Source organism: Cricetulus griseus, unplaced genomic scaffold, assembly GCF_003668045.3.
Source record: "Cricetulus griseus strain 17A/GY unplaced genomic scaffold, alternate assembly CriGri-PICRH-1.0 unplaced_scaffold_40, whole genome shotgun sequence".
NCBI lineage: Eukaryota > Metazoa > Chordata > Mammalia > Rodentia > Cricetidae > Cricetulus > Cricetulus griseus.
Genome location: NW_023277142.1, coordinates 46762 through 64470, shown reverse-complemented (window position 1 = coordinate 64470; position 17709 = coordinate 46762). Strand labels below are relative to the sequence as shown.

The following is a 17709-nucleotide window of genomic DNA, read 5'->3' as shown; positions in this document are numbered from 1 at the left end:
TCCTTTTGAAAAGTTTCAATCCCCTTAATCATAAAAGATTCCAACCATGTTAGTGAATCTGTAAATTGCTCTAACTTCTCATTTACATGTTTTTCTAGGTCTTTAATATGATCATCCTTAGGCAGCATCTTGATGGTATGGAAACTGCCTTCTAGGTATTGGAGTCTAGATTCGAGGTCATGATTTGCTGATTTTGAGTCCTCAGCAATCGACCGTATGGACCCATGTAATCTGTCAGCCCTGTACTATAAATTATCTTCCAAACATTCGAATCTAGACTCAAATTTGTGATCTGCTACCTTGGATGCTTCAATAATTGATTGAGAGCCGATTGGAGACGGGAGCCAACCAGGGCTGCATTGGAGGTTAAAATTGGGCAAGGATCCAACACCTTTTGACAGGTGTTTGAGAGCACCACTAGTACACAGTTCTGACAGTGTTTCATGACAATGGATGGCGACAGTTCCACAACCGACGCTTCTCAACTAGGGATTTCCGCAGACTACATTGGAGGAAGTCATTATGTTATCCAGCCTCATGATGATACTGAGGACAGCATGAATGATCATGAAGATACAAATGGTTCAAAAGAAAGTTTCAGAGAACAAGATATTTATCTTCCCATTGCAAATGTGGCTAGGATAATGAAAAATGCCATACCTCAAACAGGAAAGATTGCAAAAGATGCCAAAGAATGTGTTCAGGAGTGTGTGAGTGAGTTCATAAGCTTCATTACGTCTGAAGCAAGTGACGTCATCAGGAGAAGCGGAAGACCATCAACGGAGAGGACATTCTCTTCGCCATGTCCACTCTAGGCTTCGACAGCTACGTGGAGCCTCTGAAATTGTACCTTCAGAAGTTCAGAGAGGCCATGAAAGGAGAGAAGGGCATTGGTGGAGCGGTCTCGGCTACAGATGGGCTAAGCGAGGAGCTCACAGAAGAAGCATTCACTAACCAGTTACCGGCTGGCTTAATAACTGCAGATGGTCAACAACAAAATGTTATGGTTTACACGACGTCCTATCAACAGATTTCTGGTGTCCAGCAAATTCAGTTTTCGTGATCTGAAGAAATGATGGAACCGGGCTCTGGAGAGATTCCAACCAAGTCTGGAACAGGCATTGGGAGGAAGTGAGGGCGAAGACTCCTCTGTGTAAAATAAGTAGCTGTAATGTAGCTTCCTGACGCTTGACTAATTGAGGTGTTAATTCTGACTTGAGAATCTTTTTCATGAATGATTTTAAAGAAAAAATTGGATTTTAAAGGTATTAAAATATTTTTGTTTTGTACGAGAGTTTGTTGCTCTGTATGACGCCTGTATGCATTGTATATTGCAATTTATTACTGTCAGAGATTTGTAGACAGTTTCTTATTTTCATATTGAATCATGTTATTTTGTAATTCAAGTAAGCAGCTGGGTTAATTCATGATGTTTGCCCTTTTAATAAAATGTAAGGGTAGAGTTCATTTTGAATGAGAGTTGCCTTTATTATAAATTTGTCTTGGCTATATTCTATCTTGCATGATAAGCTAGCTAGATTTTTAGCATTTATTCTATTTATTGAAATTAATTTTTTGGTAAAACAGTCATAGCTTAGGCAGTGTCATTTTTTAAAATGTAATTGAATAATTAAGTTGGATGCAGAAGCAAGTATTGTCTGGCCTATAAACTTGGTGCCCGTCACTGTCCGTTCCTGTTCAGGTAGCTTTAGTTACTATTATGTGTGTTAGAATTCATTTCCCCCGGTGTAGTCCTAGCATCCTTGAAGTGGTCCTATTCTTAAAGTACTATAGTATCCTTGTCAAGGAGAGGGATTGTGTAATCCACTGATAATGTCATACTACCTTTTTCACTGAGGGGTCAGATTTTCTGTTAAGCTGTGGGAACTAAAACAGTGGGTGTAATTCTGCAGACGTTTTAAATCAACCAGTGAACAACCAGGGGAGCAGTGAGCGCTGGGATGATGGATGATGGGACACGGGAGCCTTTGGTTTGCTGTCATGCTATCTGCAATAAACTAACAATAGATGTTGTAAAAAAAAATAATTGATTGAATGGCATTGTCCAATTCTTCAACCCTATCCTAGGTATCTTGAACCTTTGCATCCAATTTCTGGGTAATATTGCCTGTCTGAGTTTTTAGCTGGCTACAGATATTTTTTAGCTCATCACGGTCTTCTGACAGCCTAGCCTCTAAGGTCTCAGACATGGCATAAATACGCTGCATCTCATCTTGGGTAACAGACAGCTCTGTCTTTTGTGTATTGGACACAGAGCCAAGCTTATCATCCAATTTCTGTTCCACTTGCTGCACAATTGTGGTCTGACCTAATCTGTTCTCCAAAGCCTCATTGCGTAAAGCTGTTATTTCCTGTAAGTAGGTGGTGAGGTTATTCTTATCCCTATTCCTGAGTCCTCTGGCTAGTAATATTATTTGTACCAGCAGGCTAACTGCCATTATGGTATATAGGCCGGTAATTGGCAGATTAGCATCCTCCTCAAACACTCAATTCATGTACTAAGCAAAAATATTACCAATTTTAGCAAATGATAAATATTCCGCCATAATTTTACCTGATTTCTACTCCAGATGCAGTAATTATATTTGACCAGCAGGTAGCACAGGCGTTCAGTTAGTCCACAGCATTTGGCAGCAGTTGGTCAGCGGTGGATAGAGGTCACAAAAGCGGCTGTGCTTATCTTAGAGAGTATATGGTCTTGTGGCTGCAACCACTGAAACAGATGGGGATTTACAGCAGCAGCGGCCAGGGGAAGCCTCTGTGAAAGCCAAGGCCTACCTCGACTCTAGGCAGCTAGAAACTGTCTCCGAGCTGTGTGGACGGTTCTGAGCAGCTCAGCGGCAGCGGTTCGGCTGCTAGCCAGGAGCACCTGTGAAGAGAGGGACCTTTCCCCGCCAAGGCCTCAGGTCCGGTGGGAACCACAGCCTGTCCCAAATGGGTTGTAGGTTTCCAATATCCCACTCCTGACAACCATATATAGAGGGAAATTACCAATACAGAGTCGGGTAGAAATATAAGGGTATTTAATAGGGAAAAGCCTTACTTACAGAGTGACCTAGCCAGCCTTCATGGCAGCAGTCTGTACACAAGCCCAAAAGAGAAACCGAATTTGAAAACGCAGTCACACTACGTCCCCTGACCACGCCCTCACAAGCTTTTGAGGGCGTGGTCAGGCATACCTGTAGGCAGCCCCTAAGTAGACGTGGCTACAGCTTCCCCTACAACTTATAATCTGAGCAACTGCCTTGGCTACACCTCATGTGTCATGAGTCTCAGTTCTCTTCATCTGTAATAACAATGAAATTGCCTCAGGAGAATGATTAAACAGTGGCATTCTCAGAAACCACAAATGATGAGGCTAAGGCTGAGTGAAAACTCATTCTGATCTTATAGCCCTCCTCTTTCTTCATCATTCAAAGTTATCATGTAAAAAGACATGAAACTGACATATTTCTTCATTAACCTGTCTCATTTACAACATAATTATTTTATTTGTCATGTTTTATGTTTTTAATTCCATTTTATTAATATATACATTGCATATTTTACTCTTCTTTGTTTCCTGTTTGTATAAAGAATGTTCACTGACTCTCTAAGTTCAGACTCTGTTACTCATGAATTCTTTCACTTCTGTTGAACAAACAGTTCTTTTCATCTCCTTCCAGGTATTTTGTCTCCATATTTTATTTCACACACATGCACAGTTAGTGAAGTTTAAGAAGATATCCATGCTAGTATTTTCTGATTGTTTTTAGTATTTTCCTTCCATTGTTTCAATTTATGTTTTGGTTTGGTGTTTTCATTTATTGATAACATTTTAGGTTTTTTCTTCTATATTTGTGTATATTTGGTCAATTTAATGTGAACCAATTTCCAGTTTAAATTACCTTTCTTTTTTCAAGAGAGTGTTGTGTTTCTTATATTTCTGAAATTTTCTGTTATTGGGGTGGGCAGGGAGATTTTACTTATTTTTTCTTGTTAGAACGTTGGCTATTACCTCCAACTTCTATTCTTATTAAGAAATTAGTGTCTGTTTAGTAGGATTCCCTTCAATGTAACTTATCCCTTTCCCCCTCTCTCTGTGTGTCTTTTATTTTTTCCCTGTGATTTGATATTTGGGACAGGTGTTTTGCATTAAATTTATTTGAAGTCTTTGAGCTTTCAGAAGTTCAGATAGAACTTCATTAGCTATGTTTTCTGTATGTTTAACTTCCTCAGCTCTTTCCATACACTCAACAACATAAGTTTGTATTTATTCAGTTGTGCCCCATATACTTCCTGGTTCTTCATTTTTTTGGAATTTATTACATACTTTGGAAATTTTAAAATGATAAACAATGATTATTTTATATTTTGTTTTTACTTCCAACTTTCTTCTCCAATTAACATTGAAACTATTATTCTCAACAACCTTTTTCAACAGTAATGATTTATTTTGAATCAGTGAGTTAATTTTATTGGCTTAAAAGTACATGGGTTGGATCTTATGTACTAGAACATGGCAGCATATTAATGACTAATGGCAATAATGGCTACAAAACTGCAGACAATGGCACAGTCTTCCCCAGAAGTCAATAACTTTAATAGATTGTTAGTGAAGAGTAGGAACTCATCAGCCTTTATTCCATCCATGATAAACTGTTGATTGTAGCACAAAAAACAAAAGATTCAGATACTGATATTGAGATTCAAGCTTCAATCTAAAGATCAGACAGACAAAGCAGCAAATCCACTAGCTCTTACCTGTATCTCAGACCAAAGAGGAGGCCCTCGGACTCCTACTGACTTCAGTGGTCATCAGATTCAATAAGACTACTAAGGTTTCCTCAACATGGCTAGAGACAAATTCGTAAGACTGAAAGCCTCTAACTTTAATGCCTTTCAATTTCTGGAATTAGAGGCATGAGCTCTTCTTCACTCTCTGGTAGCCCATGTTGGTCTTGGACTCTGAGATCCATCCTCCTTTCTCCTGAGTCCTAGGATGAAAGGTGTGTACAGTATCCAGGCTCCTTGTATATTTTCCATCTTTACATGGCTTTTGAATCTCTCTTCACTCAAAATCTTTACCCTTTTCTGGCACCTGGTCTTTTATGTGCTAAACAACATTGCTAAAATTAAAGCAGTGGTTGTTTTAGCTGCTGTCTTTCTAAGATGGTGGGGCTATATTTACTGCCAGGACTGAAAGCTGTGCTTATCGACTTGGTCTTTGCTGCCATCAAGGAGCATTTTGCCGGCTTGGAGATGTGGTCACTGCCACTGCCACTGCTTGTACACACCATTCAATTGTTAGCAGGGCCTCTTAAAGGGTAGTCCTGCAGCTTTTTCCACTTATGCTGCCTCACAAGACCTCCCTTAAGGGAGCCACTCCAGTCTCTGCTTATTTTTAACAAAACAGAGACCACCACAAAAAATGCTGCTACAAAGAAGTCTTGCTTTTCTCTGTTCTTTTGCTTCTAAAATCCCCTTTTAAGCTTTTGTGGAGTTTTTATGTGGAAGTTTGTAAAACCACCTGGTTACCATTTCTAATGATAACTCTTTCCTCCAGACTCATGAGTTACGCTTCCATGTTAGGGACCCAAATATCACACAGAGTCTTATATTATTGACAATGCTGCTGGCCAATGAGTAGGATTCTCATTTACTAGCTCTGTCTTAGGTATCAACCATAACCATTAATATATATGTTTTATAAAGACTAATCTTATCAAGGCCACCAGAAGCATGTGTCCTTTTTTCCTGGGATCACATGGTGACTCCTGTCTTTACTACATTTCCCAGAATCCTGCTCAAATCCTAGCCTCACCTATCTTACTTCCCTATTGGCCAACAGTGTTTTTATCAACCAATAAGACAAACATATACACAAAAAGAACTCCCCCATCAGTTTCTTTTACAAATGTGTGTGCCCTTATATTTGAGGCATAGATGTTATTATTGACACTTCATCTTGATGGACTTTTCCTGTGATGAATATGCAATGTCTTTCTTCATTTCATTTGATTAATTTTAGCTTGAAATCTACTTTGTTAGGTGTTGGGATACCTACACCAGTTTGTATCTTTAGTTCATTTGATTGGAAAAATCTTTTCCAAACCCTTTACTCTGAGGTAGTACCTGCCTTTTAAGTTAGGGTGTGTTTCTTATATGTAGCAGAAGGAAGGGTTGTGTTTTTGTATATATTTGGTTAGCCTGTGTCTTTTTGTAATCAAAATGAGACCATTGATATTTAGAGACAGTAATGTTCAGTGAATGCTAGTGCCTGTTATTTTAGATTTTGTTGTTGTGGGTTGTACTGTGTGTGTGTGTGTGTGTGTGTGTGTGTGTGTGTGTGTGTGTGTGTGTTTCCCTTCTTTGTGTTTTGCTAGTGTGGGATTATCTATTGTCTGTGTTTTTCTGATGTAAGTAACTTCCTTGAGTGAGAATTTTCATTCTAATACATTCTGTAGGGCTGGTTTTGTGGATATGTATTGTTTAAAACTGGTTTTGTCATGGAATATCCTGTTTTCTCTGTGTATGATTATTGAAAGCATTGCTAGCTGTAGTAGTCTGGACTCGAATCTATGGCCTCTTACTATCTTCAGATCATCTGTCCAAAACCTTCTGGCTTTCAGAGTTTCCATTGAGAAGTTAGTTATACTAGATCTGAAAGAAGTGCCTTTATAAGTTACTTGGCCTTTTTCCTTTGCAACCCTTAATAGTCATTATTATGCATGTTTAGTGTTTTGATGTAAAATAGTGAGAGGTTTTTTGTTTTGTTTTGTTTTTATTTTTGGTCCCGTCTATTTGGTGATATGTATGCTTCTTGTTCTTTCATTTGCATATCCTTTTTTAGGAGGGAAAAGTTTTCTTCTACGATTTTGCTAAATACATTTTATGTGCCTTGAGTTGGACATTTTATTCTATCCCTATTATTTTTAAGTTTGTTCTTTTCATGCTGTCATAGATTTCCTGGGTGTTGGATTTAACATTTCTTTGATGGGATTTCATCCGGGTGAGCATGTCTTGGACTATTTAGATGCATCATTTATGGTGTTTTTATTTTGGATCAATTCTTTTTATTTTACACTAGTTTACATGAAATTATTTGATGTAACTAAAATACTACCTATCATTCCTCTTCAATATTCTTCTACTTTCTCTTAGTATATACTTCAAATTAGAGATTTTCCCCAAGATTGGTTCAAGTAACAGTAAATTAGTTTGAATATATCACAGATAGGTGATTTATTCAAAACCCTTGAATTGATGGTAAGGCAGAATTAGCAGATAATACACAGAAAGACTAATCGATATAAACATTAGTCATTGCCTCTTGGTCTAATTGAGATCTAGTCCCTTTATTCCTTCTTGAATCTTGGGTCACAGGCTCAATGGGATATGAGAGAATACTTTATTATTGTTAAAAAGAAAGGTGCAAGAAAAGAAAGGTGCCCATACAACGAATTTTTTCATATTATGTATTGTTTCATCTTATGAATTAGTTTTTATTATAGACTTCTTCATACTATGGGGTTGAGTAGCTGTTTTCGGCTATTTCCAGATATATTCTCCTGAATTTAGTTTCATTTTCTACATAAGGAAATTGAGTTGCATGTTGATGAAGAGATGTTTCATCAACTTAATGAGATTATATAAATATGTTTCCTGGCTGAGAAATTTGGAACTATCAGCCTTTTTGTCCAATCACCTCCCTCAGTACTAAAGATTGCTCTTAATTTTTTAAAGAAATTATATTGTTATTTTATATGCATGGTTTTTTTGGATGTATGTCTATGTACTAAATGACTGCTTGCTGTCTGCAAAGTCCAATAAAGGGCTGTATCAGTTTATACTAGAGTTAAGGACAGTTGTGAGCTCCTGTTGTGTGTGTGCTATGTATCTAATAGGTCATCTGGAATGGAAGGCAGTCTTTTTAGCCATGAGCCATCTCTGTAGCCCCTGAAGCCTCAGATGTTTTATTGTTCTTGGAACAATGGCCACCAAATGTTAATAATGTAGAATGATTTCCAAAATCATATGACATCCTTCATCTCCAAGAGGATACATTGTGTATATTTTTATGTATCTCCTGTGATAAATGACTATTACATCATACCTTTCAGATTCACAATGAGATGATCTCATAGTAACAGGGTGTAATACTCTGTCTGAGTTAAAATCATATAGTGTCTGGGCTCTAATAAAATACAATGTCTAGTGCTCTAATAAAATAATCAATTTCTGCCTTTTCAACTCCAAGATGCCTAAAACACTTTTCTAAGTTCCCTTCTCTCCTCATTACAATATGCCTTTTTACTCCCATGTGTCCTTTATGGTGAAAATTAACCACCAGCAGTATGAGGACCTCATAATTATACTGATGTTTCCTATGTATTCAAAATATACCACTTTGTCATATACCAAATTTCTTTTAACATTATAAGTTTTTCAGTAACTGAATGCAGCATGTTTAGTTTCCACACCTCATTATAGATATATATTTGATAGAGATTTTGTAAATTTTATAAATTTGTTCTTTAGCTTAAACACTTGTTTTAACATTAAATGACAATATAATTATAGCAAGCCTCCTCCAAAGTATTAACTTTCATGGTACCAGAAGGTGCTATGGAAGCTGTCAAGGAAGGGAAGCCACCTATAGTCCTATTCTGTCTTATCATTCTAGCACAGATGACTGCTTTTTGCTAGATGCTTCCCAATATTTGGAGAGAGCAAAAATAAATTTCTTTTCAAATTCACTGAAAAATCTTTCAGTAGAGAAAAACAATCAATAGTCCTATCCAGATGAAACCCCAGGGAAGATTAGAGAATAATTTGTAAGATACAGGTAACTAACATAACTTCTAAGAGTGCTGGGAGATTATCTCTTCATCACACACACACACACACACACACACACACACACACACACACACACACAAGACAATTTCTCTTTCACACCAACACAGAGACAAAGACACAGGACAGACATTGACAGAGACAGAGAAACAGAGACTCTGAATATATTTTGAATTATTGAAATATTATTTTAAATGATTTATTGTTAAAAGTACCTTGTTTTTAGTGAGAACTTATGCATGTAATAAAGGAGGAGTGATGGTTCAGATGAAAGATTTTCCATAAGAATAAGGTAGAATGGAGTGCTATTTTATTGTCACCCACAGTGGGTGCACCTGAATCTACTGCTATTTCAGCTACTCGCTGGGGCTCTGCAATCACTGTTCCACTGCTCATATGAAGGCTTAATGGGACTGCTATAACCTGTCAGAACTGCCTCTGACTCTGCAGCCAAATTTACTTCTTACCCAAGTCTCTATTGTTCTATTTTTACCAATAAAGAACTGGGAGTCAGACTATGGGGTGCAAAACTTCTAGCTAAGAAAGTCAGGGAAGGAACTATTTGTATTCGTCCTTATCTGGCAACCTTAAGCAAGAGTTTCTTTTGTGATACTCAACCAAAAAGATGACCAAATTCACAAGTCTACAATCAATACTTCCTGGGCATTTTCTATCCAGTTTCTGGAGTCCCTCTAACAATCTATGGCTACTTCCTTTCAACTAGATCTTGGCTCCAAATTCTGGCCCAAGCTTTTATTTAAATAATACAAATTCAGGGTTCAAAATGTGATCAATATTCCACAAAATGAACAGATATCTAAACCAAGTCCTCTTAACCTGAGTGGGAAAGAGTCGTGCATTTTGGATGATGGTGAGTCTGTGAGTGACAAAGTTGCTGATAGAGCATGTTATTAACTCAGTCTCTCAATGTGTTAAGAACAGGTAAGGTGGCAATAGTGGAGGAGAAACCCAGTAATCTTAGTTTCCAATGCTGCAGAGCCTTAGGAAAAGGGTTAGGGAGTATATAATCACAGCCACCTAAAGCGTCCCCTATATGAAGAGGGCATAGCGCAGGGCATACAGCCCCCCTTCCAGCATCCCACAAAAGCCCTTGCCCCACAGACATTTCAAGAAATGACTGCGATCTTATCTGGAAGCAGCTCTGAGGGTATTGGGTCACTTGTTGGTTAAGTTCTGGGTAGTTTTAGAAGATCTTGTTTTTCCTGTTCTTACCTTTACTCTGTAGTAGGTCCCTTCTTAGAAGGGTCTAAATGTGGCATTTTCACTCTTCATTTCTCTAACATTTAATTTCATCTGTCCATTCACAATTGATTATGGAAAATACCATTCAGATTATCTGCAGACATTTGACTTGTTTCAGCCACTCTTCCAACATCCTTCCTTTTCTCTCTCTCTGTATTTCACTGTCTCATTGAGATGCAATTAGTGGTAGTATTATTTTATTTCATGTTCCACAATGTATTTACCTGTTTGGGAAGCATGAATTCTGTTATTTCCAACAGGCTATTAATGAATACAAATGAAATTTGAGATAGGTTAATAACCAGTAATTTATTAGGGTATATATTCACACAAGGGATCCAGTGACCAGGTTGGGACTGCAAGCAGGTCAGACCCAGAATGCTTTCCAGCGCCAGCTCAGCCTAGAGAGAAAGACCATATGCTGGGCCCATTGCTCTTATACACCCTGCTATGTGCCTGTGACTATGCCCAAATTTGGGCATGGTCTGCAGTACCTGTAATCAGGGTCTCTCCTTACTACAGGCTTTTCATTATCTGTTTCTTTTTGTTTCTACAAGTGTTAACTATATGAAGCTATAGCCATCAATACTACCACTTGAATTTAAATTCTAGGAAATTAATTCTATGGAAACTTGAAAACTTATTGTTATTAATTTCTAAACAAGATGCTATTTTCATTCATATTCATCATCTGGGAGGTCAATATATATCAGGAAACATAGGTGTACTAATTCATCTGGTAGTAATAATCTTCCCTCAATTACTTCCTTGAATTTTTGCAATTTGGAACATTCTTATTTTTGGAAGATTAATATGCACTGTCATAATTACTTTAATTTTCTTTCATTCCTCCTAGCATGTGTTGTTTCCAAAAGTCAAAAATTCTCTCAGTTTATATATTCTTTCCAAAAAGAGAAACCCTTTAAACATATTTGTAAGGAATGTGTACACATCAGACCTTGCTCTTTCATGCAGCCCATTTGTGAATTTTGGCTGGATAGGTTGAAATTGTTGCGATTTAGATCCTATTGATGTAGGAGAATGGTCTTACATTAGTATCCAGCAATTTGAGCATTAATACATCTCTAATTAGGATTAGACAGCAATGGGTCACAAAAGTTATTAGGAAAATCTACTGTGGTCCAGGAGGAATACCCTCCATCCCCAGCTGATAGGAAAATTGCTAGCATCATGCATGTGATACCGATTTTGGGAACAAGGAAAATATGGGATTGTGGTTGATATGGCATCTTTTCTGCAGCTTCAGAGTGCTGCTGATGGCAAGTATTCCTTTGGCAGGATGAATTCCCTCTGATGAAGCCCTGAGTGTCCCATCCTGAAGCTGAGACAATGAAGGCTTGTTTGCAAGAAAGACCTCGAAATATTGGATCTAGATGAACCATACAATATCTGAAATGCAGGTCTAACATACAGGTAACAGAAGCAAAACAGATGGAAGGAACTTCAAACATAATGAGTTCTGCACCCCAGCGATGTAACCTCTAAGAACATTGAAGGCTTTATTCTTCATGTTTAGTCCACTTTTGTAATCACAGTTTCATACTCCCGGTTTCATAAAAATTTCTCAAGAAATAATGATCCCCACTCATGTGGCTTAGCCCAAATATGGTCTGTGAAGGAAATTCTTGAAATGTAAAGTTCTCATAATTCTCTTCTCTATAGACTCCTTTGTCTGTATTTTTCTAAACAATTTGTCTAATTATAGTAGAATGAAAATGGCTGTCCATGTTCTTAACTGTGAAGATGGCATCCCTGTCCCTTTGTTATTGCTTTACTTTGAGTTTTCTAGAATCGTCTTACATTTGTACTAATTCATTAATTTCATTTTCTACAATATGCATTGCAATGGTTTAAATAGTATGCTTTTTATTGGTATGATTTGTTCCTAGAAAATTTTATATGTTCATATATTATATTATTATTGCACTCACTAATACCATTTTCCATATCATATCTTTTGTTTTTTTTTTCTGTTTTTCTGTTTAGTGTCCCCTGAGTTTGATTAGGATGTCTCTTTGATTTCTTGATTAGTTTGTATTTATCTGTTTTACATTAGTGAGCTACTTGATGGATACACAAATAAAGACATGGACTTTTCCTCTCCAAGAACATTTCAGTAGCCAGTAGTTCATCCTGATTATGTCTAGTGAAATATTTTCTAAACAACATTCTTTCAGACACAGCCTGTTGTCACTTTCTCATGTACCCAAAAGTGTGTTGTTATTTGCCATACTCCATCACCCACACAATGCCGGTGACTGTCTTCCTAAGTACATGATTACTTAGAATTGCTTCTGAACTTTCTTGAAAGGTATGTTCAATACTCAGACTTGAGGATTTGCTTTCAGGACCATAAACTTTTATAGCTCATGTGCTTCCCTCTCCCAGTATCTCATTCTCATATAACCCTACTATTTTGATCATGCTCTCTCTTTTGTCTTCCTTCTTGGCCCTGTCACTTGCCCCTCTCTCTTGGTCACATTTGTCCACACTCTCTTTGTCTTCCTCTCTCATTATTCGCACCCCCACCCCTGGCCTGGTTAGTCAGCTGGTCTTATTTAGTCTGCCACTTTCTCTCCCTGCTCTGGACATTTTCTAGATGTCTCTGTCTGTATGTTCCCTTAATTTACAATAAAAACTTTCTTCTCAACTGTGAAAAACAAGAATTGCTTTCAGAGGCATTGTTCAGGCAAAGTTTCAGGGATGTGTGGGTTCACTTCTTTATAGTACATGCATAAGTAAGGCTAGAATTCTGTAGCTATATCATTTGTGGTGGTGAGAAGTATTTTCCACAGAGCTCAGGGCATGATCCTGGACATGTTTTCCTTAAAAAGGGGGAAGGGAATGGAAACATCCATTCTATTTTATCTATGGTGCAGAACCCCCAGATTGGGGTGATGAAGGCCTGGTCATCAATGGATTGGGACAATGGCTGTGATGAGTGGTGGCAGGAGATCCATCTTTCTGAGCAAGACATTGGGGCCTTCAGCAAACTGAACCCCAAACCCAAATTCTTTGTTTACTGTGGAAATCTTATTCACACCATGCCAGGAATACCCTGGTGGTAAGAACAGACAAAGGACCTGCAGCAAGTGTTAATGTTCATTAACTAAGACATTGCACTGGTGCTGGTCAGTTGTAACCATGACTTGGGTAATGTTCCCACAGAGAAGACTATGGAGGAGTTCTGCAAGATGTGCAGAGATGACTAATTTAGCTTCTGGATAGTGTGCTCCCTCTTCATTCTGCTCGATTCTTAGTTATTCTTTGATGCCCCGGACTGAGGCCCATCTAGGACCATTCAGTTGACCAGCAATTGAGCATCACAGAGAAGCATGACCAGCATGCCATTGTCATCTAGCACATCCAAAATTTCCTGAAGAGTATTGATGAGGATAGGGACTACTTCAACCTCTCTAATGCTGTGCAAAAGGAGTTGGTAGACAAGGTCTTTAAGGTACCAGAGTTGTGTTATTGGGCCACTACCTCAAGAATGCTGGGGGAACCTAGCAAGAACTTGACATGGTGATTTCATTCCCAACCATGTGCCAGCTAGACAAAGACACACATGACCTCTCTGTGGTGGTCATCACTGCTGAGAAAATTGTTCACCAGTACTACAGCTTAGATGAGCTGAGTGAAAGAGGAATTTACCATGACATGAAGGAGCCGATTAAGGAGTGATTCCTCATGTTATCACTGACTTTTCATTCCTATGACATTCCATTTTGCTAGAATGTTCACAGTCCCTCCTAGCAATGTCTGAGTAGACGGGCAGGTTTTTTAGTGGATTTACTTTTACATATAACAATGTGCTATGTTTTATCCTTAATTATATTTAAAAGAGTGCATCTTCCCTTTAATAAACCAGAAAAGAAGGCTATGGATTTATCTAATTATGATGTGAGACTTTCCACATGATATTTGAATAAATTACCTTTATTGTGCATCTTTCAACAATGCCCTGGAATTCCAATGTTTCTGACAGTTTACAGACAATTCTCACCTCTTGTCCTCAATTCCAGCTCACTACTCAAGTGTGATTCTCAATTAATCCTCAGTGTAAACTACATCTGCATGCTGAAATTGTGGTCATGACTTCCAGAATTCTGGGAATACAAAGGTCCCTCCTCCCTGCATGACATGGCAAATATCACTACTCCCTTACAGGGCCATCTAAATTCCTCATTCCAGGGAGCTTCACAGCCTCCACTGATTGTGAGTTTCAAGATTTCTGTTACTGCTGATGGGATGAAGACAGGTGGTCCACACGATGGTGTGTTTGCTTTTTTGAAGACAGATGTCACACTCATGCACAGACTCTGTTTCAGAACAGAGACTGCAGCATGAAGACCCTGCACGGACCATTTTTCTGCCCTATTTATATTCTCCTGCTGCAGGCAGCTCACAGCATTATCAGATCACAATGAACCTGTTGGGAGAATTGGACTGGATGTAATCTTTTCCCAAGAACAAGACAGAACTGTCATTGGGCAGAATATACCATGTTAATTTCCACAGACATACAATATCCCTATACAAAAGAACAGAGTAAGTTAGTTAAAATCCATTTCCTTGTGGAATCTGCTCTGCTGCCTCCTCTGGGAGCCACCTGTTTGGCTCTTTTTCCATGTATCTCCTGACCTGATGCTAAAGTAATCAGTGTCACTGTATCCTGCTGCAGAAATTTTGCAACCCTGCAGAGGCACAGGGCAATATTAAACTGACTTTTAAAACTCACTGACCATTAAATTAAAAAACTTTCTTGTTAAAAACCTCATGTCACAATAGCAAAACCATGAGAAATTAAATAAAAAGACAGCTGGATATCTAAATTCATATTGAAGAAAAAATGTAACAATTTATTTATGTGAGAGATTAGTTACACACGAGAGCTCATTGCTAGGTTTCTCTAGATTTTGAATCTAGAGAAAAAAGTTTTTTTCAAGTCTTTTTAAGATTTATTTATTATGTATACAGTATTTCCTCTGCATGTATGCCTGCAGGTCAGAAGAGGGCACCAGATCTCATTACAGATGGCTGTGAGCCACCACGTGGTTGCTGAAAATTGAATTCACGACCCCTGGAAGAGCAGTCAGTGCTCTTAACCTCTGAACCATCTCTCCAGCCCAGGATATTTAAAATTATGTATCTTAGGTAGAGTTATAGTACTGTGATGAAAGACCATGGTCAAAATCAAGTTGGGAAGCTAAGGGTATATTTAGCATATGCTTCCACATTACTGCACATCATCAAAGGAAGAAAGGATAGAAACTCTAACATGGCGGGAACTTAAACTCAGGAACCATTATAGAAGACAGAGGAAGACTTTACTCCACATGACTTACTCAGCTTGCCTTCTTATAGAACCTATGTGTGGCATTAGTATAAGCTGGGCCCTCACCCATCAATTAGTAACTTATGTAATTACCCATAGGACTGTATACAGTATTACCTTATGGAGACATTCTCAATTCTTGTTTCCTCTTCTCAGATGACTTTAGCTTGTGTCAAGTTGACATAAGACTAACTAACCAGGTGTCAACCTAGAAGAGATACTTGATGTGGAATTTGCAGGTTTCTGGGTCAGAGTATTTTCAAGGATGGACTCGGTCTGCAGATCCTCTGCTTTTGACAGGGAAGAGCTTGAATAAGAAAGATTATGAATGGTGATCCCAGAGTGTCAGAGACACTGATCTGGGAAATATTTAGTGTTCTGAGAGAAAGAAATATGCCTGAGACTTTCAAAACACAGAGAACAATTAAGATCCTTAAATTGGCTGAGTGAGAAAGGGCTTTGAGAAATATAGGACAACACTCATGTGAGGGTGACATTTCAGTTATGACACTCAGTATCTAGTCTCTTCCCTGTAGAGAAATAAACAATGTTTTTCAAAGTGTAATTTACATGTACTTATTTTTTAAAAATATGTATATATATGTATATATATATATATTTTTCTTTTCCCTTCTATGCATCTAACTTTTAGTAAAAGTTATATCTCAGCCCATTGCTTGTCCTGATGATAAAATATGTAAAACCCCCAAGAAGAAAAAAGAAAATACGTTGGCCTCAAGTTAAATTTCTTGCCATTTCCAAAGAATTAAATGTCCAATTGATCATCTTATATTCAAAGTTAGAATGAAAAGTATAATTTTTATCTGTGCATTAAGAAAACAAATCAAAAGAAAACAAAGTAAAACCAAACCACTGTATTTAAAGGACACTAGACACCTGTCCTGTAGGTGGGAATGCTTTCTCAACAAGAAGTGTTTGTCTCTCAAGACTAGAGGAGGGTCCCTATAGACTAAGATACCCTATGTTACTGAACTGAGCAAAGGCTACAGCTCTCCATAGGACTGACATATTTTTCTGATTTACATGATCCCATTACAAATCCAACTTAACTGGCAGATTCATAGGTGACTGTTCAGAGTCCCTGCAGGAGTCAGTCACTGTCAGGAAATAGCTTGACAATGAAATCTCATGCTCATTCACTTGCAATTTGGCTAATATTGCTGTCAGGTAATTGGTAGAGGACAGAAATTTCATTCAGCCCAGAGTATCAAACAGGTCCTTACTAATCAGGGAATTTCTACTAAACACTGTTAATTGTGTTACTTTTTTTATTTTTCTACTGCCAGGTGCCAGATTGTGATCTTTTAAGGAAACAATTTGCAGTCAAGATTAAGTAGCCAATATTCTGGGAAAAGTTTCATTCTAAGCATCAGCAGCCTGGAGCCTGAATATGTTGCAACCTATTATTGTCTACAGCATTACAGAGTTCCTCAAACAGTGATACAAGCCATGACATAAACTGCTGAGGGAAGCATATGTTGGAAGCTTTGTTGTCCAAGCTGCTACACCCTATGTGTTTATGTGCTCAGATTGCTTATATATACAGAAATATTTTTGCTTGAAATTGCCTAGACATTTGCATATTAATCTCTCTTTTGTCCTCTACCAGCATTCAGAATGCATCTAGAACAACAGAGAGAATAAACTTTCTAGCCACATGATCCTTGGAGAGGTCTCAGAAGTTCAAGGACACACCATGGATGCTTTAATCTGCATGTATGTATCACAGGAGAAGCTCAATCTTCGTTGCATATGATTTACTACAGGGACTAATGGATGCTGGCATGTAGAAGATTGAAGACAAATCCATATCTATCGCCATACACAAAACAAAGTCCAAATGTATCAAAGACCTCAACATAAATCCAGCCACACTGAATCTCTTACAAGAGAAAGTAGGTGGTACCCTTGAACAAATTAGTACAGGAGACCACTTCCTGATCCTAACACCATTAGCAAAGACACTGAGATCTACAATTAATCAATGGGACCTCCTGAAACTGAGAGGTTTTGTAAGGCAAAGGACACAGTCAACAAGACAAAACGGCAGCCCACAGAATGGAAAATGATATTGACAAACCCCACATCTGACAGAGGGCTAATTTCCAAAATATACAAAGAACTCAAGTAGTTAGTTCTAAAACACCAACTAATCCAATTAAAAAGTGGGGTACAGAAGTAAAGAGAAAATTCTCAATGGAGGAAAC

The 17709-nt window shown here is 38.0% G+C and overlaps 1 protein-coding gene and 1 pseudogene across 1 annotated transcript; both read left to right on the top strand.

The window, feature by feature from the left end:
• Nucleotides 1-331: 331 nt before the first annotated feature.
• Nucleotides 332-1474, top strand: LOC103162651 (nuclear transcription factor Y subunit beta-like). The gene is given in 2 exon segments (XM_027392767.2): nucleotides 332-750; nucleotides 753-1474. Coding segments are annotated over 2 exon segments (618 nt in total). The 5' UTR covers nucleotides 332-443; the 3' UTR covers nucleotides 1064-1474.
• Nucleotides 1475-11365: 9891 nt separating this feature from the next.
• Nucleotides 11366-13827, top strand: LOC113833059 (annotated as a pseudogene).
• Nucleotides 13828-17709: the final 3882 nt, after the last annotated feature.